We start from the raw sequence: 25565 nt of genomic DNA, 5'->3' as shown, positions 1-25565 counted from the left end.
ATAGGAGTAGTATTATAGTAGTTATATTCTTGTACATAGGAGTAGTATTATAGTAGTTATATTCTTGTACATAGGGGCAGTATTATAGTAGTTATATTCTTGTACATAGGAGTAGTATTATAGTAGTTATATTCTTGTACATTGGAGTAGTATTATAGTAGTTATATTCTTGTACATAGGAGCAGCATTATAGTAGTTATATTCTTGTACATAGGAGTAGTATTATAGTAGTTATATTCTTGTACATAGGAGGTAGTATTATAGTAGTTATATTCTTGTACATAGGAGGTAGTATTATAGTAGTTATATTCTTGTACATAGGAGTAGTATTATAGTAGTTATATTCTTGTACATAGGAGCAGTATTATAGTAGTTATATTCTTGTACATAGGAGGTAGTATTATAGTAGTTATATTCTTGTACATAGGGGGTAGTATTATAGTAGTTATATTCTTGAACATAGGAGGTAGTATTATAGTAGTTATATTCTTGTACATAGGAGGTAGTATTATAGTAGTTATATTCTTGTACATAGGAGTAGTATTATAGTAGTTATATTTTTGTACATAGGAGTAGTATTATAGTAGTTATATTCTTGTACATAGGAGGTAGTATTATAGTAGTTATATTCTTGTACATAGGTGTAGTATTATAGTAGTTATATTCTTGTACATAGGAGTAGCATTATAGTAGTTATATTCTTGTACATAGGAGTAGTATTATAGTAGTTATATTCTTGTACATAGGGGCAGTATTATAGTAGTTATATTCTTGTACATAGGAGTAGTATTATAGTAGTTATATTCTTGTACATTGGAGTAGTATTATAGTAGTTATATTCTTGTACATAGGAGCAGCATTATAGTAGTTATATTCTTGTACATAGGAGTAGTATTATAGTAGTTATATTCTTGTACATAGGAGGTAGTATTATAGTAGTTATATTCTTGTACATAGGAGGTAGTATTATAGTAGTTATATTCTTGTACATAGGAGTAGTATTATAGTAGTTATATTCTTGTACATAGGAGCAGTATTATAGTAGTTATATTCTTGTACATAGGAGGTAGTATTATAGTAGTTATATTCTTGTACATAGGGGGTAGTATTATAGTAGTTATATTCTTGAACATAGGAGGTAGTATTATAGTAGTTATATTCTTGTACATAGGAGGTAGTATTATAGTAGTTATATTCTTGTACATAGGAGTAGTATTATAGTAGTTATATTTTTGTACATAGGAGTAGTATTATAGTAGTTATATTCTTGTACATAGGAGGTAGTATTATAGTAGTTATATTCTTGTACATAGGTGTAGTATTATAGTAGTTATATTCTTGTACATAGGAGTAGCATTATAGTAGTTATATTCTTGTACATAGGAGTAGTATTATAGAAGTTATATTCTTGTACATAGGAGCAGTATTATAGTAGTTATATTCTTGTACATAGGAGCAGTATTATAGTAGTTATATTCTTGTACATAGTAGTAGTATTATAGTAGTTATATTCTTGTACATAGGAGCAGTATTATAGTAGTTATATTCTTGTACATAGGAGGTAGTATTATAGTAGTTATATTCTTGTACATAGGAGTAGTATTATAGTAGTTATATTCTTGTACATAGGAGTAGTATTATAGTAGTTATATTCTTGTACATAGGAGTAGTATTATAGTAGTTATATTCTTGTACATAGGAGTAGCATTATAGTAGTTATATTCTTGTACATAGGAGCAGTATTATAGTAGTTATATTCTTGTACATAGGAGCAGCATTATAGTAGTTATATTCTTGTACATAGGAGCAGTATTATAGTAGTTATATTCTTGTACATAGGAGGTAGTATTATAGTAGTTATATTCTTGTACATAGGAGCAGCATTATAGTAGTTATATTCTTGTACATAGGAGCAGTATTATAGTAGTTATATTCTTGTACATAGGAGGTAGTATTATAGTAGTTATATTCTTGTACATAGGAGCAGCATTATAGTAGTTATATTCTTGTACATAGGAGGTAGTATTATAGTAGTTATATTCTTGTACATAGGAGCAGCATTATAGTAGTTATATTCTTGTACATAGGAGTAGTATTATAGTAGTTATATTCTTGTACATAGGAGGTAGTATTATAGTAGTTATATTCTTGTACATAGGAGGTAGTATTATAGTAGTTATATTCTTGTACATAGGAGCAGTATTATAGTAGTTATATTCTTGTACATAGGAGCAGTATTATAGTAGTTATATTCTTGTACATAGGAGGTAGTATTATAGTAGTTATATTCTTGTACATAGGAGTAGTATTATAGTAGTTATATTCTTGTACATAGGAGGCAGTATTATAGTAGTTATATTCTTGTACATAGGAGGTAGTATTATAGTAGTTATATTCTTGTACATAGGAGTAGTATTATAGTAGTTATATTCTTGTACATAGGAGGTAGTATTATAGTAGTTATATTCTTGTACATAGGAGTAGCATTATAGTAGTTATATTCTTGTACATAGGAGCAGTATTATAGTAGTTATATTCTTGTACATAGGGGCAGTATTATAGTAGTTATATTCTTGTACATAGGAGCAGTATTATAGTAGTTATATTCTTGTACATAGGAGGTAGTATTATAGTAGTTATATTCTTGTACATAGGAGGTAGTATTATAGTAGTTATATTCTTGTACATAGGAGCAGCATTATAGTAGTTATATTCTTGTACATAGGAGCAGTATTATAGTAGTTATATTCTTGTACATAGGAGGTAGTATTATAGTAGTTATATTCTTGTACATAGGAGCAGCATTATAGTAGTTATATTCTTGTACATAGGAGTAGTATTATAGTAGTTATATTCTTGTACATAGGAGTAGTATTATAGTAGTTATATTCTTGTACATAGGAGGTAGTATTATAGTAGTTATATTCTTGTACATAGGAGGTAGTATTATAGTAGTTATATTCTTGTACATAGGAGCAGTATTATAGTAGTTATATTCTTGTACATAGGAGCAGTATTATAGTAGTTATATTCTTGTACATAGGAGTAGTATTATAGTAGTTATATTCTTGTACATAGGAGTAGTATTATAGTAGTTATATTCTTGTACATAGGAGCAGTATTATAGTAGTTATATTCTTGTACATAGGAGCAGTATTATAGTAGTTATATTCTTGTACATAGGAGCAGTATTATAGTAGTTATATTCTTGTACATAGGAGGTAGTATTATAGTAGTTATATTCTTGAACATAGGAGGTAGTATTATAGTAGTTATATTCTTGTACATAGGAGTAGTATTATAGTAGTTATATTCTTGTACATAGGAGCAGTATTATAGTAGTTATATTCTTGTACATAGGAGTAGTATTATAGTAGTTATATTCTTGTACATAGGAGCAGCATTATAGTAGTTATATTCTTGTACATAGGAGGTAGTATTATAGTAGTTATATTCTTGTACATAGGAGGTAGTATTATAGTAGTTATATTCTTGTACATAGGAGCAGTATTATAGTAGTTATATTCTTGTACATAGGAGTAGTATTATAGTAGTTATATTCTTGTACATAGGAGTAGTATTATAGCAGTTATATTCTTGTACATAGGAGCAGTATTATAGTAGTTATATTCTTGTACATAGGAGCAGTATTATAGTAGTTATATTCTTGTACATAGGAGCAGTATTATAGTAGTTATATTCTTGTACATAGGAGCAGTATTATAGTAGTTATATTCTTGTACATAGGAGGTAGTATTATAGTAGTTATATTCTTGAACATAGGAGGTAGTATTATAGTAGTTATATTCTTGTACATAGGAGTAGTATTATAGTAGTTATATTCTTGTACATAGGAGCAGTATTATAGTAGTTATATTCTTGTACATAGGAGCAGTATTATAGTAGTTATATTCTTGTACATAGGAGCAGTATTATAGTAGTTATATTCTTGTACATAGGAGGTAGTATTATAGTAGTTATATTCTTGAACATAGGAGGTAGTATTATAGTAGTTATATTCTTGTACATAGGAGTAGTATTATAGTAGTTATATTCTTGTACATAGGAGCAGTATTATAGTAGTTATATTCTTGTACATAGGAGTAGTATTATAGTAGTTATATTCTTGTATATAGGAGTAGTATTATAGTAGTTATATTCTTGTACATAGGAGCAGTATTATAGTAGTTATATTCTTGTACATAGGAGCAGCATTATAGTAGTTATATTCTTGTACATAGGAGGTAGTATTATAGTAGTTATATTCTTGTACATAGGAGGTAGTATTATAGTAGTTATATTCTTGTACATAGGAGGTAGTATTATAGTAGTTATATTCTTGTACATAGGAGGTAGTATTATAGTAGTTATATTCTTGTACATAGGAGGTAGTATTATAGTAGTTATATTCTTGTACATAGGAGGTAGTATTATAGTAGTTATATTCTTGTACATAGGAGGTAGTATTATAGTAGTTATATTCTTGTACATAGGAGGTAGTATTATAGTAGTTATATTCTTGTACATAGGAGCAGCATTATAGTAGTTATATTCTTGTACATAGGAGCAGTATTATAGTAGTTATATTCTTGTACATAGGAGGTAGTATTATAGTAGTTATATTCTTGTACATAGGAGTAGTATTATAGTAGTTATATTCTTGTACATAGGAGCAGCATTATAGTAGTTATATTCTTGTACATAGGAGGTAGTATTATAGTAGTTATATTCTTGTACATAGGAGGTAGTATTATAGTAGTTATATTCTTGTACATAGGAGGTAGTATTATAGTAGTTATATTCTTGTACATAGGAGGTAGTATTATAGTAGTTATATTCTTGTACATAGGAGGTAGTATTATAGTAGTTATATTCTTGTACATAGGAGGTAGTATTATAGTAGTTATATTCTTGTACATAGGAGCAGCATTATAGTAGTTATATTCTTGTACATAGGAGCAGTATTATAGTAGTTATATTCTTGTACATAGGAGGTAGTATTATAGTAGTTATATTCTTGTACATAGGAGTAGTATTATAGTAGTTATATTCTTGTACATAGGAGGTAGTATTATAGTAGTTATATTCTTGTACATAGGAGTAGTATTATAGTAGTTATATTCTTGTACATAGGAGTAGTATTATAGTAGTTATATTCTTGTACATAGGAGCAGTATTATAGTAGTTATATTCTTGTACATAGGAGCAGTATTATAGTAGTTATATTCTTGTACATAGGAGGTAGTATTATAGTAGTTATATTCTTGTACATAGGAATAGTATTATAGTAGTTATATTCTTGTACATAGGAGTAGTATTATAGTAGTTATATTCTTGTACATAGGAGCAGTATTATAGTAGTTATATTCTTGTACATAGGAGGTAGTATTATAGTAGTTATATTCTTGTACATAGGAGGTAGTATTATAGTAGTTATATTCTTGTACATAGGAGTAGTATTATAGTAGTTATATTCTTGTACATAGGAGCAGTATTATAGTAGTTATATTCTTGTACATAGGAGCAGTATTATAGTAGTTATAGTCTTGTACATAGGAGTAGTATTATAGTAGTTATATTCTTGTACATAGGAGTAGTATTATAGTAGTTATATTTTTGTATATAGGAGCAGTATTATAGTAGTTATATTCTTGTACATAGGAGGTAGTATTATAGTAGTTATATTCTTGTACATAGGAGTAGTATTATAGTAGTTATATTCTTGTACATAGGAGCAGTATTATAGTAGTTATTAGAGATGAGCGAACAGTGTTCTATCGAACACATGTTCGATCGGATATCAGGGTGTTCGCCATGTTCGAATCGAATCGAACACCGCGTGGTAAAGTGCGCCAAAATTCGATTCCCCTCCCACCTTCCCTGGCGCCTTTTTTGCACCAATAACAGCGCAGGGGAGGTGGGACAGGAACTACGACACCGGGGGCATTGAAAAAAATTGGAAAAAGTCATTGGCTGCCGAAATCAGGTGACCTCCATTTTAGACGAATAGTGGATTTCAAATCCGGGTCATATGAGAATGTGAACTTTGTGACTATGAGACAGGGATAGCTGTACAGGCAGGGATAGCTAGGGATAACCTTTATTTAGGGGGGAATGTTATTAAAAATAACTTTTTGGGGCTCTATCGGGTGTGTAATTGTGATTTTTGTGAGATAAACTTTTTCCCATAGGGATGCATTGGCCAGCGCTGATTGGCCGAATTCCGTACTCTGGCCAATCAGTGCTGGCCAATGCATTCTATTAGCTTGATGAAGCAGAGTGTGCACAAGGGTTCAAGCGCACCCTCGGCTCTGATGTAGCAGAGCCGAGGCTGCACAAGGGTTCAAGCGCACCCTCGGCTCTGATGTAGGAGAGCCGAGGGTGCACTTGAACCCTTGTGCACCCTCAGCTCTGCTACATCAGAGCCGAGGGTGCGCTTGAACCCTTGTGCACACTCTGCTTCATCAAGCTAATAGAATGCATTGGCCAGCGCTGATTGGCCAATGTATTCTATTAGCCTGATGAAGTAGAGCTGAATGTGTGTGCTAAGCACACACATTCAGCTCTACTTCATCGGGCTAATAGAATGCATTGGCCAGCGCTGATTGGCCAGAGTACGGAACTCGACCAATCAGCGCTGGCTCTGCTGGAGGAGGCGGAGTCTAAGATCGCTCCACACCAGTCTCCATTCAGGTCCGACCTTAGACTCCGCCTCCTCCGGCAGAGCCAGCGCTGATTGGCCGAAGGCTGGCCAATGCATTCCTATGCGAATGCAGAGACTTAGCAGTGCTGAGTCAGTTTTGCTCAACTACACATCTGATGCACACTCGGCACTGCTACATCAGATGTAGCAATCTGATGTAGCAGAGCCGAGGGTGCACTAGAACCCCTGTGCAAACTCAGTTCACGCTAATAGAATGCATTGGCCAGCGCTGATTGGCCAGAGTACGGAATTCGGCCAATCAGCGCTGGCTCTGCCGGAGGAGGCGGAGTCTAAGGTCAGACCTGAATGGAGACTGGTGTGGAGCGATCTTAGACTCCGCCTCCTCCAGCAGAGCCAGCGCTGATTGGCCGAATTCCGTACTCTGGCCAATCAGCACTGGCTAATGCATTGTATTGGCGTGATGAAGCAGTGCTGAATGTGTGTGCTTAGCACACACATTCAGCTCTACTTCATCGGGCTAATAGAATGCATTGGCCAATCAGCGCTGGCCAATGCATTCTATTAGCGTGAACTGAGTTTGCACAGGGGTTCTAGTGCACCCTCGGCTCTGCTACATCAGATTGCTACATCTGATGTAGCAGTGCCGAGTGTGCATCAGATGTGTAGTTGAGCAAAACTGACTCAGCACTGCTAAGTCTCTGCATTCGCATAGGAATGCATTGGCCAGCCTTCGGCCAATCAGCGCTGGCTCTGCCGGAGGAGGCGGAGTCTAAGGTCGGACCTGAATGGAGATTGGTGTGGAGCGATCTTAGACTCCGCCTCCTCCAGCAGAGCCAGCGCTGATTGGTCGAGTTCCGTACTCTGGCCAATCAGCACTGGCCAATGCATTTCTATGGGGAAAAGTTAGCTTGCAAAAATCGCAAACTGACAGGGATTTCCATGAAATAAAGTGACTTTTATGCCCCCAGACATGCTTCCCCTGCTGTCCCAGTGTCATTCCAGAGGTGTTGGCATCATTTCCTGGGGTGTCATAGTGGACTTGGTGACCCTCCAGACACGAATTTGGGTTTCCCCCTTAACGAGTTTATGTTCCCCATAGACTATAATGGGGTTCGAAACCCATTCGAACACTCGAACAGTGAGCGGCTGTTCGAATCGAATTTCGAACCTCGAACATTTTAGTGTTCGCTCATCTCTAGTAGTTATATTTTTGTATATAGGAGTAGTATTATAATAGTTATATTCTTGTACATAGGAGGTAGTATTATAATAGTTATATTCTTGTACATAGGAGTAGTATTATAGTAGTTATATTCTTGTACATAGGAGAAGTATTATAGTAGTTATATTCTTGTACATAGGAGTAGTATTATAGTAGTTATATTCTTGTACATAGGAGTAGTATTATAGTAGTTATATTCTTGTACATAGGAGGTAGTATTATAGTAGTTATATTCTTGTACATAGGAAAAGTATTATAGTAGTTATATTCTTGTACATCGGAGCAGTATTATAGTAGTTATATTCTTGTACATAGGAGTAGTATTATAGTAGTTATATTCTTGTACATAGGAGTAGTATTATAGTAGTTATATTCTTGTACATAGGAGGTAGTATTATAGTAGTTATATTCTTGTACATAGGAGGTAGTATTATAGTAGTTATATTCTTGTACATAGGAGTAGTATTATAGTAGTTATATTCTTGTACATAGGAGGTAGTATTATAGTAGTTATATTCTTGTACATAGGAGTAGTATTATAGTAGTTATATTCTTGTACATAGGAGAAGTATTATTGTAGTTATATTCTTGTACATAGGAGGTAGTATTATAGTAGTTATATTCTTGTACATAGGAGTAGTATTATAGTAGTTATATTCTTGTACATAGGAGGTAGTATTATAGTAGTTATAGTCTTGTACATAGGAGTAGTATTATAGTAGTTATATTCTTGTACATAGGAGTAGTATTATAGTAGTTATATTCTTGTACATAGTAGTAGTATTATAGTAGTTATATTCTTGTACATAGGAGGTAGTATTATAGTAGTTATATTCTTATACATAGGGGGCAGTATTATAGTAGTTATATTCTTGTACATAGGAGTAGTATTATAGTAGTTATATTCTTATACATAGGGGGCAGTATTATAGTAGTTATATTCTTGTACATAGGAGGTAGTATTATAGTAGTTATATTCTTGTACATAGGAGTAGTATTATAGTAGTTATATTCTTGTACATAGGAGTAGTATTATAGTAGTTATATTCTTGTACATAGGAGGTAGTATTATAGTAGTTATATTCTTGTACATAGGAGCAGTATTATAGTAGTTATATTCTTGTACATAGGAGGTAGTATTATAGTAGTTATATTCTTGTACATAGGAGTAGTATTATAGTAGTTATATTCTTGTACATAGGAGGAGTATTATAGTAGTTATATTCTTATACATAGGGGGCAGTATTATAGTAGTTATATTCTTGTACATAGGAGTAGTATTATAGTAGTTATATTCTTGTACATAGGAGTAGTATTATAGTAGTTATATTCTTGTACATAGGGGTAGTATTATAGTAGTTATATTCTTGTACATAGGAGAAGTATTATAGTAGTTATATTCTTATACATAGGGGGCAGTATTATAGTAGTTATATTCTTGTACATAGGAGTAGTATTATAGTAGTTATATTCTTATACATAGGGGGCAGTATTATAGTAGTTATATTCTTGTACATAGGAGCAGTATTATAGTAGTTATATTCTTGTACATAGGAGCAGTATTATAGTAGTTATATTCTTGTACATAGGAGCAGTATTATAGTAGTTATATTCTTGTACATAAGAGGTAGTATTATAGTAGTTATATTCTTGTACATAGGAGTAGTATTATAGTAGTTATATTCTTGTACATAGGAGTAGTATTATAGTAGTTATAGTCTTGTACATAGGAGGTAGTATTATAGTAGTTATATTCTTGTACATAGGAGTAGTATTATAGTAGTTATATTCTTGTACATAGGAGTAGTATTATAGTAGTTATAGTCTTGTACATAGGAGTAGTATTATAGTAGTTATATTCTTGTACATAGGAGAAGTATTATAGTAGTTATATTCTTGTACATAGGAGTAGTATTATAGTAGTTATATTCTTGTACATAAGAGGTAGTATTATAGTAGTTATATTCTTGTACATAGGAGTAGTATTATAGTAGTTATATTCTTGTACATAGGAGTAGTATTATAGTAGTTATAGTCTTGTACATAGGAGGTAGTATTATAGTAGTTATATTCTTGTACATAGGAGTAGTATTATAGTAGTTATATTCTTGTACATAGGAGTAGTATTATAGTAGTTATAGTCTTGTACATAGGAGGTAGTATTATAGTAGTTATATTCTTGTACATAAGAGGTAGTATTATAGTAGTTATATTCTTGTACATAGGAGTAGTATTATAGTAGTTATATTCTTGTACATAGGAGTAGTATTATAGTAGTTATAGTCTTGTACATAGGAGGTAGTATTATAGTAGTTATATTCTTGTACATAGGAGTAGTATTATAGTAGTTATATTCTTGTACATAGGAGAAGTATTATTGTAGTTACAATCTAGCAAAGATTTCTGAATTAATAAATGTTTTGTGGGGAGAAAAAAGTATTTTTCTTTGGTTATTTTTCAGGGTTTCATATGTTCACTTATATTGTTGTTTTGCACAATGTTTGTGAAGCTGTGACTGTTTCTAGCAGTGTCAGTTACTTTCTATCTTAGCAGTTTATATTTGATGGCATGCAGATCTTCATTTTACGCAGACACTATGGGACAGATTTTTTTTGCCTCTAGTCTTTCAGTCCCAATAGAGTAAAACACAAGCAGCTCCGGTATTGTGACACTGCTGATACTGTATGCGCTGTCCTTGCTGTCCGCTGTTGTGCTTACCTCCTCTGACCTTATATTTTTTACCATGGAGCATTGAACATTGTACATTGACTGCTGGTAAGAGGATCCTGATCTAGTCATGGAAAGTCTGGTTTCCTGGAGCCAAAATCAGGGAAAATTTAGAGGCTTATCATTAAATGTTCTGTTTAGTGTGTGTATGCAGTGAGCTCCCCCTAGTGGTGCCTGCTTGTCTATCCATTCATCTAATGTCTATCCCCAGTCTGTCTGCATATCCATCTAGACAAAAATAGGCAGACCTTTCTCCAACACCCTTGGGACCGAAATGTTCTTGGAATAAACTGACATTAGAGTCTTTTTATTCCACTATCCTGCAGTGCTACTTTTTTTGTTTATATCTTGATGGCTCATTTGCTGGACCCCATAGATTTACACCCTTGTTCAGCTCTATCTATCTATCTATCTATCTATCTATCTATCTATCTCCTATCTATCTATCTATCTATCATCTATCTATCTATCTATCTATCTATCTCCTATCTATCTATCTATCTATCTATCTATCTATCTATCTATCTCCTATCTATCTATCTATCTATCTATCTATCTATCTATATATCTATCTCCTATCTATCTATCTATCTATCTATCTATCTCCTATCTATCTATCTATCTATCTATCTATCTATCTATCTATCTATCTATATATCTCCTATCTATCTATCTATCTATCTATCTATCTATCTCCTATCTATCTTCTATCTATCTATCTATCTATCTATCTATCTATCTATCTCCTATCTAGCTATCTATCTATCTATCTATCTATCTATCTATCTCCTATCTATCTATCTATCTCCTATCTATCTCCTATCTATCTATCTATCTCCTATCTATCTATCTATCTATCTATCTATCTATCTATCTATCTCCTATCTATCTATCTATCTATCTATCTATCTATCTATCTATCTCTATCATAGTATAGCAGGTCCACAGGTGGGTGACTACCTGAGTGAACGCTGTAATTTGCTGCTATTATGGGTTGTCATCCAAGGGGTTTTCAGGCTAAGATATTGCAGAGGGAGGGTCTTCTATTTCCAGGTCTTTTATTTGCCCCCTCAGAGTCTCTGAAGGGGGTAATTTGGGTCCTTTTAGGCTTTGGGCTCTGACTCTGCTGCACTTTTGCTTCACTTGCTTTGTATATGAGTCCGGGAAACTCCCCAGTAATGGCTGCGGCTCTGACAGCTTGTTGTGCGCCCGCAGGGGGGACTTATCTGGGTGACGGCTCCGTGAAACACACACAAAAAAATATTTTGCTTTTCTTGCCAAAGGGATTCCAGCCCTGGAGACGATCAACGTGTCCGAACAGCGAGAGCCGGGAAGATGGTTACGCCTCAAATTAGTGCGCTGCTTTCAACTTTCTCCACATTGACAGACACATCTTGAAAGAACTTGTATACTGGGAACTGGGATCCTAGAAGACGGGCTTAAGATGTAGATTAATCACCTGTCTGTTAGAAAAGTAAGTGAACCCATTGGAATGACCTGGATTTCTGCAGCGGTGTCTCATAACATGTCGTCTGATTGTATCTAAGTGAAATTCTAGAAAAATACACTGTAACTAATCTAGTGAAGACCTGGCAGGGAGATGACATGACGAGGGTTATGGAATAATGGTCATCTAGAGATTTTCTGACCTTAACCCTATGGAGATGCTGTGACAGGACCTGAGGAGGGCGCTATACACAAGGCATCCCAGAAATACTGATCAGCAGGAAGACATTCTAATCTTATTTGCAGCTGTAGGAAACACTTGGTGAAGGCGCAGAGTATTAACTTCAAGGGTTCACTTTTTTTTCTATTAGTTTAGTTACATTGTATTTGTCTATAATTCTGACCCAAATACCATCAGACACATTGTATTACTTCTCAATGCAGAAATCCAGGTAATCTTACAGGGTCACTTACTTTTGCTTGCAATGCTCGCCTACCCGGAAACAGACACTCGATTCCATTAAGAATTCACAGAAATCTTAATCACTTTTACATCAATTTGTACCAATTTCATAGTCCAGTCATAGCCAGAGCTGCATTCATAATGCTTCCATGGAGAACATCTCTAGACAATGGTACGGACTGACTGATCTGTAAGACATGTGTGCTGATATCTGTCTTACATCTCATCTCCCACCTGCCCTATAGTCTGGTAACCGGAAGAAAACCGAATGAAACAGTCGCCGAACACTGGACTTTAAACTGATACATTGTGGCTTATGTAAATGGACGGGTGGCCGTTGTAACAACTACGAGCCTGCGTGTAAGACTGTGTTCACACTGACAACCAGGTAACTGCACACCAGGCTTAGAATTGTGGTTGTCACTTTGGTAGGGCAAGTAGTCATTAAGTCACCTAATACAGTGCGCCGGAGGAAGAAATGGCATCAACTACATTGTAGAAAAAAAAAAAACTTGTCAAAAATGTTTCCTAATTCCTGAAACTGATTTTTTTTTTCATCCTGCAAAAAACTCTGTGTGAACATCTCCCAAGCGGTGTCTCTTTCTGTGTTTGGGTTTGTTACACGGCTCACCGCTATCTAACGCCCGTCATAACATTCCTTCTATTGTTATTGTTTAACCATCTCGCTCTGCGCCAACTCACGTAGAGTCTGTGACATCCCCTGAAAGTGCCCCCTGATATCACACCGAGAATCAACTGCACCGTCCCCTCCGCTGTTACTGGTATAGGAGCTTGTGGCTTACATGTACAAGGGACAGTCTTACTAAATCTAGAGTTACATCCTGCATTATACTCCAGAGCTGCGCTCACTATTCTGCTGGTACAGTCACTGTGTACATACATTACATTACTTATCCTGTATTATACTCCAGAGCTGCGCTCACTATTCTGCTGGTACAGTCACTGTGTACATACATTACATTACTTACCCTGTATTATACTCCAGAGCTGCGCTCACTATTCTGCTGGTACAGTCACTGTGTACATACATTACATTACTTATCCTGTATTATACTCCAGAGCTGCGCTCACTATTCTGCTGGTACAGTCACTGTGTACATACATTACATTACTTATCCTGTATTATACTCCAGAGCTGCGCTCACTATTCTGCTGGTACAGTCACTGTGTACATACATTACATTACTTATCCTGTATTATACTCCAGAGCTGCGCTCACTATTCTGCTGGTGCAGTCACTGTGTACATACATTACATTACTTATCCTGTATTATACTCCAGAGCTGCGCTCACTATTCTGCTGGTACAGTCACCGTGTACATACATTACATTACTTACCCTGTATTATACTCCAGAGCTGCGCTCACTATTCTGCTGCTACAGTCACCGTGTACAGACATTACATTACTTATCCTGTATTATACTCCAGAGCTGCGCTCACTATTCTGCTGGTGCAGTCACCGTGTACATACATTACATTACTTATCCTGTATTATACTCCAGAGCTGCGCTCACTATTCTGCTGGTACAGTCGCCGTGTACATACATTACATTACTTATCCTGTATTATACTCCAGAGCTGCGCTCACTATTCTGCTGGTACAGTCGCCGTGTACATATATTACATTACTTATCCTGTATTATACTCCAGAGCTGCGCTCACTATTCTGCTGGTACAGTCACCGTGTACATACATTACATTACTTATCCTGTATTATACTCCAGAGCTGCGCTCACTATTCTGCTGGTACAGTCACTGTGTACATACATTACATTACTTATCCTGTATTATACTCCAGAGCTGCGCTCACTATTCTGCTGGTACAGTCACTGTGTACATACATTACATTACTTATCCTGTATTATACTCCAGAGCTGCGCTCACTATTCTGCTGGTGCAGTCGCTGTGTACATACATTACATTACTTATCCTGTATTATACTCCAGAGCTGCGCTCACTATTCTGCTGGTACAGTCGCTGTGTACATACATTACATTACTTATCCTGTATTATACTCCAGAGCTGCGCTCACTATTCTGCTGGTACAGTCGCTGTGTACATACATTACATTACTTATCCTGTATTATACTCCAGAGCTGCGCTCACTATTCTGCTGGTACAGTCGCTGTGTACATACATTACATTACTTATCCTGTATTATACTCCAGAGCTGCTCTCACTATTCTGCTGGTACAGTCGCTGTGTACATACATTACATTACTTATCCTGTATTATACTCCAGAGCTGCGCTCACTATTCTGCTGGTACAGTCACTGTGTACATACATTACATTACTTATCCTGTATTATACTCCAGAGCTGCGCTCACTATTCTGCTGGTACAGTCACTGTGTACGTACATTACATTACTTATCCTGTATTATACTCCAGAGCTGAGCTCACTATTCTGCTGGTACAGTCACTGTGTACGTACATTACATTACTTATCCTGTATTATACTCCAGAGCTGCGCTCACTATTCTGCTGGTACAGTCACTGTGTACATACATTACATTACTTATCCTGTATTATACTCCAGAGCTGCGCTCACTATTCTGCTGGTACAGTCACTGTGTACATACATTACATTACTTATCCTGCATTATACTCCAGAGCTGCGCTCACTATTCTGCTGGTACAGTCACTGTGTACATACATTACATTACTTATCCTGTATTATACTCCAGAGCTGCGCTCACTATTCTGCTGGTACAGTCATGTGTACATACATTACATTACTTATCCTGTATTATACTCCATAGCTGCGCTCACTATTCTGCTGGTACAGTCATGTGTACATACATTACATTACTTATCCTGTATTATACTCCAGAGCTGCGCTCACTATTCTGCTGGTGCAGTCACTGTGTACATACATTACATTACTTATCCTGTATTATACTCCAGAGCTGCGCTCACTATTCTGCTGGTGCAGTCACTGTGTACATACATTACATTATTTATCCTGTATTATACTCCAGAGCTGCGCTCACTATTCTGCTGGTGCAGTCACTGTGTACATACATTACATTACTTATCCTGTATTATACTCCAGAGCTGCGCTCACTATTCTGCTGGTGCAGTCACTGTGTACATACATTACATTACTTATCCTGTATTATACTCCAGAGCTGTGCTCACTATTCTGCCGGTACAGTCACTGTGTACATACATTACATTACTTATCCTGTATTATACTCCAGAGCTGCGCTCACTATTCTGCTGGTACAGTCACTGTGTACATACATTACATTACTTATCCTGTATTATACTCCAGAGCTGCGCTCACTATTCTGCTGGTACAGTCACTGTGTACGTACATTACATTACTTATCCTGTATTATACTCCAGAGCTGCGCTCACTATTCTGCTGGTACAGTCACTGTGTACATACATTACATTACTTATCCTGTATTATACTCCAGAGCTGCGCTCACTATTCTGCTGGTACAGTCACTGTGTACATACATTACATTACTTATCCTGCATTATACTCCAGAGCTGCGCTCACTATTCTGCTGGTACAGTCACTGTGTACATACATTACATTACTTATCCTGTATTATACTCCAGAGCTGCGCTCACTATTCTGCTGGTACAGTCATGTGTACATACATTACATTACTTATCCTGTATTATACTCCATAGCTGCGCTCACTATTCTGCTGGTACAGTCATGTGTACATACATTACATTACTTATCCTGTATTATACTCCAGAGCTGCGCTCACTATTCTGCTGGTGCAGTCACTGTGTACATACATTACATTACTTATCCTGTATTATACTCCAGAGCTGCGCTCACTATTCTGCTGGTGCAGTCACTGTGTACATACATTACATTATTTATCCTGTATTATACTCCAGAGCTGCGCTCACTATTCTGCTGGTGCAGTCACTGTGTACATACATTACATTACTTATCCTGTATTATACTCCAGAGCTGCGCTCACTATTCTGCTGGTGCAGTCACTGTGTACATACATTACATTACTTATCCTGTATTATACTCCAGAGCTGTGCTCACTATTCTGCCGGTACAGTCACTGTGTACATACATTACATTACTTATCCTGTATTATACTCCAGAGCTGCGCTCACTATTCTGCTGGTACAGTCACTGTGTACATACATTACATTACTTATCCTGTATTATACTCCAGAGCTGCGCTCACTATTCTGCTGTGATTATGGTGAATAAATGGCTATTGACTTCTGTATGTATAAGGGGCCGAGCCCACAGCAGCACATAGTGTTTCAGGAGAGGAATGTGCTGATCTTCTGAGAAGTTATAGACTTAAAGATACATAGTAGCTCTGAACAAGGCTTTCTGTAGTGCAGAGTATTTCAGGAGAGGAGTGTTCTGACCTTGTAGGAAGACACTATGGGAGAGTTACAGTAGTAGAAGGAGTAGAAATAGCAGGGCCCCAGCAGCACAGAGTATTTTAGCAGTTTCCCTCCATGCTGTGTGGTCAGGCTTGTTAGACGGACACTTTTAGGGAATCCTCAGGGCATTTCATCATCTGCTGGTAATGTTTTGTCTTCCGTCACCTTCGGGGTTCAGAGGTCGCACATACTTTTAATATCTTGATGTCACAATGTATCAGTGACCCAGTGGTCCCGTGTCCTCGGCCGCTCCTGGGGGGATTTGGGGGGCGGTTGGTGTGTCAGCGCAGGAATGTTGTGATTGTGCCGGTGGCGATGGAGCGCTGCCATGTTCTGTAATCGCTGTGTACACAGGCGATAATCCGGGGATTGTGCGGCCACTCAGCGATGATGAGCTGCGCTGTCAGGTCCTCACGAGATGTCGTATAGACACGGCCGGGTGCAGGCTCCTGCAGGCTCCGCTCCTGTACAAACCCACCCTAAAGAATGCCGCCATGACAGCGCCCGCCGCGCACGAGGGACGGCCTCATCTACTGACTAGTCACCATAGCCCCTTACTATGGGGTCTTATCAGGGGGCATTGGCCGTGTAGAAAAGACAATTTTAGGGCTTCTTTGTCCCTGTTGAATATTTCGATAACATCTATAACATGATTTCATGTGCGTCCATCTCCTCCAGCAGGGGGCAGGATCCCTGTAAGGGGTAATATTGGCTATTGCTGCCAGTTACTGCCCCTTCTTATACCTCCATGTCTATGGGGCCCCTCACATTCTCATATAGGATCTCACTGATTGCCGGGCCCTGGCCATAGCCTATGGAGGGCACCTATAGAAATCCATCACCAGAGCCGCCTGCGGGCTACGAGTGGGGCCCATACCCGTATACCAGACTATACACAATCTATACTGCCTGTATATCCTGTAAATACAAAGCCTGGATTATCCCTCTATGACTGACTCCATGCAACATCCATGGAGAACATCAACAAGTAGGTTTGCTGTTGCTGTTCACGGATCTTTGTATTTTCTAATTATACGATATAGGTGACCCTAACCCCATAATCTCTAGGATGGTGGGGGAGGGGGGTCTGCTCCATGTACCTTCCGACTGGAACGGAACAAACCATTAAATACTAACTGGATGGAAATACCGATAACCCCGGATCCATCAGCAGCAGCATGCTGACAGTTTCCATGAACATTCCTGTGGTTAGGCAGCATGTACTATAAGGTTACTTCTGTAAACAGACACAACCCCTGTCACATTTCGGGTATCCGTGTTCCTGGCGATTTCAGCATCATCTATCTGGGGCAGAAGTCTGTAACCAGTCGCCGCGTCTTGGGGGGAATTGTGGCCGCGGGGACATTGTGAAAGAGTTTATTTAACCTAATGTGACTGGGACAACAGTAACCAGCAGATACGTGATCCCTGGGAGGCGACTGCTCGGGGAACAGATACCAGATCTCATCTATTGCTGAATTATATCTCCTGCATATACCATTGTACTGTAGACTGTAGCCAGGACCCGGGACATGTATAATCCCCTCCAGGGGACAATGGAAGGGCTGGATACTTTGTGTTCTAGATCAGTTACATTCAGAGACTATTCCTGCGCCGCCCCTGCCCCTGGATGTGTCTGGTACTGCAACTTAATCCTATTCACTTTGCTGTAATACCAAGCACAGCCCATAGACAAGAGTGGCGCTGTTTATGAAAAATAAAAACAAATGTTTTTTGCACATATTAAGAATTGCTGTGTATAAAATCTTTCTCTGCCCCCTTTACCATAGAATGGGGATCTGTAGCTGGACCCTGATATCATACAACACTATATAGTTCTAGTTTCTCTGTGTAACACAATAATGACGTGGCCGCGACTGTAATAATCATCTACAAGGTTTCATTGCTCAGCTACATTTATTGGACTCAGCTACATGGACGGATGTGGCAGCAAAAGACTTTATATAGAGCAGACTAAATCTCTGGAATACTGCTGAAAAGTATATAACTCATCTCTTACTATGGGCAATTGTATAAATCTACTGTATATGTAGTGAGCTCCCTCTAGTGGTGACTGTATAATCTGTATGTAGTGAGCTCCCTCTAGTGGTGACTGTATAATCTGTATGTAGTGAGCTCCCCCTAGAAGTGACTGTATAATCTGTATGTAGTGAGCTCCCCCTAGTGGTGACTGTGTTATCTGTATGTAGTGAGCTCCCCCTAGTGGTGACTGTATAATCTGTATGTAGTGAGCTCCCTCTAGTGGTGACTGTATAATCTGTATGTAGTGAGCTCCCCCTAGAAGTGACTGTATAATCTGTATGTAGTGAGCTCCCCCTAGTGGTGACTGTATAATCTGTATGTAGTGAGCTCCCCCTAGTGGTGACTGTATAATCTGTATGTAGTGAGCTCCTCCTAGTGGTGACTGTATAATCTGTATGTAGTGAGCTCCCCCTAGTGGTGACTGTATAATCTGTATGTAGTGAGCTCCTCCTAGTGGTGACTGTATAATCTGTATGTAGTGAGCTCCTCCTAGTGGTCACTGTATAATCTGTATGTAGTGAGCTCCCCCTAGTGGTGACTGTATAATCTGTATGTAGTGAGCTCCTCCTAGTGGTGGCTGTATAATCTGTATGTAGTGTGGCTGTATAATCTGTATGTAGTGAGCTCCCTCTAGAGGTGGCTGTATAATCTGTATGTAGTGAGCTCCCTCTAGCGGTGACTGTATAATCTGTATGTAGTGAGCTCCTCCTAGTGGTGACTGTATAATCTGTATGTAGTGAGCTCCTCCTAGTGGTCACTGTATAATCTGTATGTAGTGAGCTCCTCCTAGTGGTGACTGTATAATCTGTATGCAGTGAGCTCCCCCTAGTGGTGACTGTATAATCTGTATGTAGTGAGCTCCTCCTAGTGGTGGCTGTATAATCTGTATGTAGTGAGCTCCCTCTAGTGGTGACTGTATAATCTGTATGTAGTGAGCTCCTCCTAGTGGTGACTGTATAATCTGTATGTAGTGAGCTCCTCCTAGTGGTCACTGTATAATCTGTATGTAGTGAGCTCCTCCTAGTGGTGACTGTATAATCTGTATGTAGTGAGCTCCTCCTAGTGGTGACTGTATAATCTGTATGTAGTGAGCTCCTCCTAGTGGTCACTGTATAATCTGTATGTAGTGAGCTCCTCCTAGTGGTGGCTGTATAATCTGTATGTAGTGAGCTCCCTCTAGTGGTGACTGTATAATCTGTATGTAGTGAGCTCCTCCTAGTGGTGACTGTATAATCTGTATGTAGTGAGCTCCTCCTAGTGGTCACTGTATAATCTGTATGTAGTGAGCTCCCCCTAGTGGTGACTGTATAATCTGTATATGCGGCCACTATAGCAGGGACTGTAGCAGAGACAACATATGAAGCTCACTGAAATGTCTCCTTCTTTTGGCAGATCTTCCGGAGGAGCGCTCAGAGAACATGTTCGTGGAAAACAACTTGGATGCAGGGCCGATGGTCACCGATATTTTGCCAAGAAGACCGGTGAGACCTCCAGTAAAGGAAGATGCTGTAAACCGTGGCAGAGCCAGCGATCATCATCGATCAAAAGTCAACAAACCTCATGATGAGAAGAAGAACCCAAGACAGCCAACTCCAAGGGTGAGACCATGGGGGTGTAATCCAAAATCAGAGTGTCCTCAGCACCCACAGCTAAGGGCCCTGAGTGATCATTGTGGATACAGAAGATGGAAGGGGCAGTAACACACTGAAGTTGTGGAGGAGACACCTCGCTTAGATGCATCTTCCAGCATGTACTGGTCTTATATACAGTATATACAGTCCTATGAAAAAGTTTGGGCACCCCTATTAATCTTAATCATTTTTAGTTCTAAATATTTTGGTGTTTATAACAGCCATTTCAGTTTGATATATCTAATAACTGATGGACACAGTAATATTTCAGGATTGAAATGAGGTTTATTGTACTAACAGAAAATGTGCAATATGCATTAAACCAAAATTTGACCGGTGCAAAAGTATGGGCACCTCAACAGAAAAGTGACATTAATATTTAGTAGATCCTCCTTTTGCAAAGATAACAGCCTCTAGTCACTTCCTGTAGCTTTTAATCAGTTCCTGGATCCTGGATAAAGGTATTTTGGACAAACAATTCAAGTTCAGTTAAGTTAGATGGTCGCCGAGCATGGACAGCCCGCTTCAAATCATCCCACAGATGTTCAATGATATTCAGGGCTGGGGACTGGGATGGCCATTCCAGAACATTGTAATTGTTCCTCTGCATGAATGCCTGAGGATTTGGAGCGGTGTTTTGGATCATTGTCTTGCTGAAATATCCATCCCCGGCGTAACTTCAACTTCGTCACTGATTCTTGAACATTATTCTCAAGAATCTGCTGATACTGAGTGGAATCCATGCGACTCTCAACTTTAACAAGATTCCCGATGCCGGCATTGGCCACACAGCCCCAAAGCATGATGGAACCTCCACCAAATTTTACAGTGGGTAGCATGTGTTTTTCTTGGAATGCTGTTTCTTTTTGGACGCCATGCATAACGCCTTTTTTTATAACCAAACAACTCAATTTTTGTTTCCAAAATGAAGCTGCCTTGTCCAAATGTGCTTTTTCATACCTCAGGCAACTCTATTTGTGGCGTACGTGCAGAAACGGCTTCTTTCTCATCACTCTCCCATACAGCTTCTATTTGTGCAAAGTGCGCTGTATAGTTGACCGATGCACAGTGACACCATCTGCAGCAAGATGATGCTGCAGCTCTTTGGAGGTGTCTGTGGATTGTCCTTGACTCTTCTCACCATTCTTCTTCTCCGCCTTTCTGATATTTTTCTTGGCCTGCCACTTCTGGGCTTAACAAGAACTGTCCCTGTGGTCTTCCATTTCCTTACTATGTTCCTCACAGTGGAAACTGACAGGTTAAATCTCTGAGACAACGTTTTGTATCCTTCCGCTGAACAACTATGTTGAACAATCTTTGTTTTCAGATCATTTGAAGCGGGCTGTCCATGTTCGGCGACCATCAAACTTAACTGAACTTGAATTGTTTGCCCAAAATCCCTTTATCCAGGATCCAGGAACTGATTAAAAGCTACAGGAAGCGACTAGAGTCTGTTATCTTTGCAAAAGGAGGATGTACTAAATATTAATGTCACTTTTCTGTTGAGATGCCCATACTTTTGCACCGGTCAAATTTTGGTTTAATGCATATTGCGCATTTTCTGTTAGTACAATAAACCTCATTTCAATCCTGAAATATTACTGTGTCCATCAGTTATTAGATATATCAAACTGAAATGGCTGCTGCAAACACCAAAATATTTAGAACTAAAAATGATTAAGATTAATAGGGGTGCCCAAACTTTTTCATAGGACTGTATATCTGTTTCTCTAAGATCAGTACATGGTGAGATAACGTTGCGGTCACACAGCACTCTCAAGGATGGAGCAGAGCGATTCATGAACACTCTGCCCAGTCATTATGAGGGCAGGTCAGGGGCAGCTTTTCCTCTGGGCGGCTGCGCTGCCGCTTATCTTAGAGGTGGCAGCGCTCATTCACTGTATGTAAGGCTAAGTGATGGTCTAGTTGTGTCATCAGTATACAGCCAGGTAGTGATCTCAGTGCACATGATAGCGGTGACTCTACCATATTGTGCACATCTTACCCCCTCCCCCTCTTCCTCATGTTTCAGAGTCTCTGCCAGCAGCAGCTGGACCAGGTCCTGGAGAGGATTTCAGCCATGAACCTTCCAGATGAGAGGGGTCCGCTGGAGCATCTCTACGCTCTGCATATCCCAAACTGCGACAAGAATGGTCTATTCAATCTTAAACAGGTGAGTGCACGCCGGAATCACGTGACTCCTCTAGAAGGGCTTGTCCTAGTTTATGTACATAAAGCTCCGAGCGTACCTGAGCTTTCAGTCCAAGGTGTGAACACGAGGGGTAACTTGGGGGTATCTGGTATCTGGACATTGGGACTTGCGCTCTGCACATTCTGATTCTCAGTTCTCCGTGAGCTGCTGGCAAGAGACTAGCTGCCATGATGTCTCCCATAGGCAACACATGGAGAGAACAGGAGAATCTGCTGCATCACACACACACACACACACACACACACACACACACACACACGTGCCAGTATCATTATATAGGACTTTATAGAGAGGTATTAACCAGAACTTGTGTGAATAAAGCACTTGGGGCAGGATAGAACCTTCCTCTCCGCGCCTCTGTCTCCTCTCTCTCAGTTCCTGAATACTCCTCCCTTCCCTCTCCATACACTTCTGTGTACTCTGAGACCTCTGTGAGCTTTAGTCTAGCAAGATGGATTCAGCAGAGGTTAGAATGAAAGTCAGAGGTAGGAAAAAGCCAGATAAGTGGAGAAAGAAGCATTTTTCTCTGACAAGATTTAGGATACAGTTTCTTATATTTGCTTTTACTTTTGCTTTAAGTGTTTTTGAAAAGTTGTCGATTATTTAGGGATTGGGGGTTAAAACATTGGCAAATTTATAGTAGACTAGTTTAATCCCTCATCTTCTTATATTGTATCTCTTTGCTGATTGGAAACATTGTTGGTTACATTTAGAGCCTTAAAAACACAACAGACCTAACAATTCTCACAGCTGAGAGTTTGCTACAATTGTATTCAGTTTATAGAAACCTCAGTGAGCCGAACACATCAGCGGTGCAAATCTCTCCTCTGTGGGGACATCAGCAGATGATGCAGAGTCAGTGCAGTGCAAACTGAATACAATTGTAGCAAACTCTCAGCTGTGAGAATTGTTAGGTCTGTTGTGTTTTTAAGGCTCTAAATGTAACCAACAATGTTTCCAATCAGCAAAGAGATACAATATAAGAAGATGAGGGATTAAACTAGTCTACTATAAATTTGCCAATGTTTTAACCCCCAATCCCTAAATAATCGACAACTTTTCAAAAACACTTAAAGCAAAAGTAAAAGCAAATATAAGAAACTGTATCCTAAATCTTGTCAGAGAAAAATGCTTCTTTCTCCACTTATCTGGCTTTTTCCTACCTCTGACTTTCATTCTAACCTCTGCTGAATCCATCTTGCTAGACTAAAGCTCACAGAGGTCTCAGAGTACACAGAAGTGTATGGAGAGGGAAGGGAGGAGTATTCAGGAACTGAGAGAGAGGAGACAGAGGCGCGGAGAGGAAGGTTCTATCCTGCCCCAAGTGCTTTATTCACACAAGTTCTGGTTAATACCTCTCTATAAAGTCCTATATAATGATACTGGCACGTGTGTATGTGTGTGTGTGTGTGTGTGTGTGTGTGTGCAGAGTCAGTGCAGAGTCAGTGCAGAGCAGCAGAGCAAGGTCTCAGTAGTAGATGTGTGTCTGGGGAGACTTGGAGAACTTCCAGCACTACCATACACCTTGTAATAGAGCGCGAAAGCCCAGGCAGCATAAAAACAACTGCGCTGCACAGACATGGCCAAGATATTGAAGATGTAGAGCATTTTCTTCTGAACTACAGTGGCCTGATGTGATGAGTAGACACATGCAGGAAGTTTCCTTTCATTTCTATAATCTTAGAAACCCCTTGTATATAGCATAACACACCTTGGCTTCTTGTCACTAAGTGTTGTGTTTCGAGCTGCTCTTGGTTTTACTTTACCATGATATCCCTTCTCTCCCTGTAGTGTAAGATGTCCCTGAATGGTCAGCGAGGAGAATGCTGGTGTGTCAACCCTAATACTGGCAAGATGATTCCTGGAGCCCCCATGATTCGAGGAGACCCCGAGTGCCACCTCTATTATCCAAGCACTGAGGAGGAACGCAAGCAGCGCGCCCAGTAACTGACTGTCCAGACAATCCCCCGCACCCTGCAGCTACTCACAATGTCTGTATTTATACACACAGGGTCACCGATGGTTTTGTAAGTGGGCTGGTTGATGTCTAAGCTCATTGCCAAATCGTGTCTCTGCACCAGTGCCATTTGTGCTATAGACAAGGCGCCAAAGCCACCCCAATTCCAAAACTTGACCCACATCACCCTAAATGACCGGAGACAAACAGCAAAGGTTCTCACCCAAACCAGCAGCTTACACTGCGTGACCTGGGCGACTGGCACATTAGGTTTCCTAGGGTTGAATCTGCAAGGACCATTCAATAAGAATCTGCATGTCTAGGACCGAGGGCATCCAAGCCGTACAAGGCAGCCATGACACGTGTGACCTGTCAATCATAGATATGACACATTGTATCCTTGCTTGTTGTATTCTATATCATTGCAAATGTTGGACTTTGGTTTCTTAAGATTCTGTGAGATTCATTTACCGATGTACCTGTTACTCACTGACCCGGCAGTCAGGGCATTTGGTGCAGTCATTTCTTGTCCAAGGGTTCTTACATTTTATTCCTGACTATTGTACAGTAACTTACAACCCCAATGATACTTCCCAGCAGTAACCTGGGGCAGGATGTATCCTACAACCATGGGGCCCTATAACCATAGCCACAGTGGGGTCCCACCATGCAGCAATGTCACAGTAACAGGGATAACGTATAGAGTGATGTCACCGCATAGAAAGAATACACACTGTGATGTCACAGCACACAGCTAGTGCAAGCAGTGATGTCACAGTAGTGGAATAATGCA

At 38.8% G+C, this 25565-nt stretch overlaps 1 protein-coding gene across 1 annotated transcript in view; it reads left to right on the top strand.

The window, feature by feature from the left end:
- IGFBP2 (insulin like growth factor binding protein 2) overlaps positions 1–25304 on the top strand; it is a 44008-nt gene extending 18704 nt beyond the window's left edge. Inside the window, exons 2-4 of the mRNA XM_075284676.1 lie at positions 20365–20570; positions 22636–22776; positions 24607–25304. Of these exons, the coding sequence (XP_075140777.1) occupies positions 20365–20570; positions 22636–22776; positions 24607–24762 (503 nt within the window). The 3' untranslated portion in view covers positions 24763–25304. The remainder of the gene's footprint in view (positions 1–20364; positions 20571–22635; positions 22777–24606) is intronic.
- Positions 25305–25565: the final 261 nt, after the last annotated feature.

This window comes from Leptodactylus fuscus, chromosome 8 (assembly GCF_031893055.1).
Source record: "Leptodactylus fuscus isolate aLepFus1 chromosome 8, aLepFus1.hap2, whole genome shotgun sequence".
NCBI classification, from domain to species: Eukaryota; Metazoa; Chordata; class Amphibia; order Anura; family Leptodactylidae; genus Leptodactylus; species Leptodactylus fuscus.
Note: the sequence above shows the minus strand (reverse complement) of the source record. Positions and strands in the feature narration are given on the sequence as shown.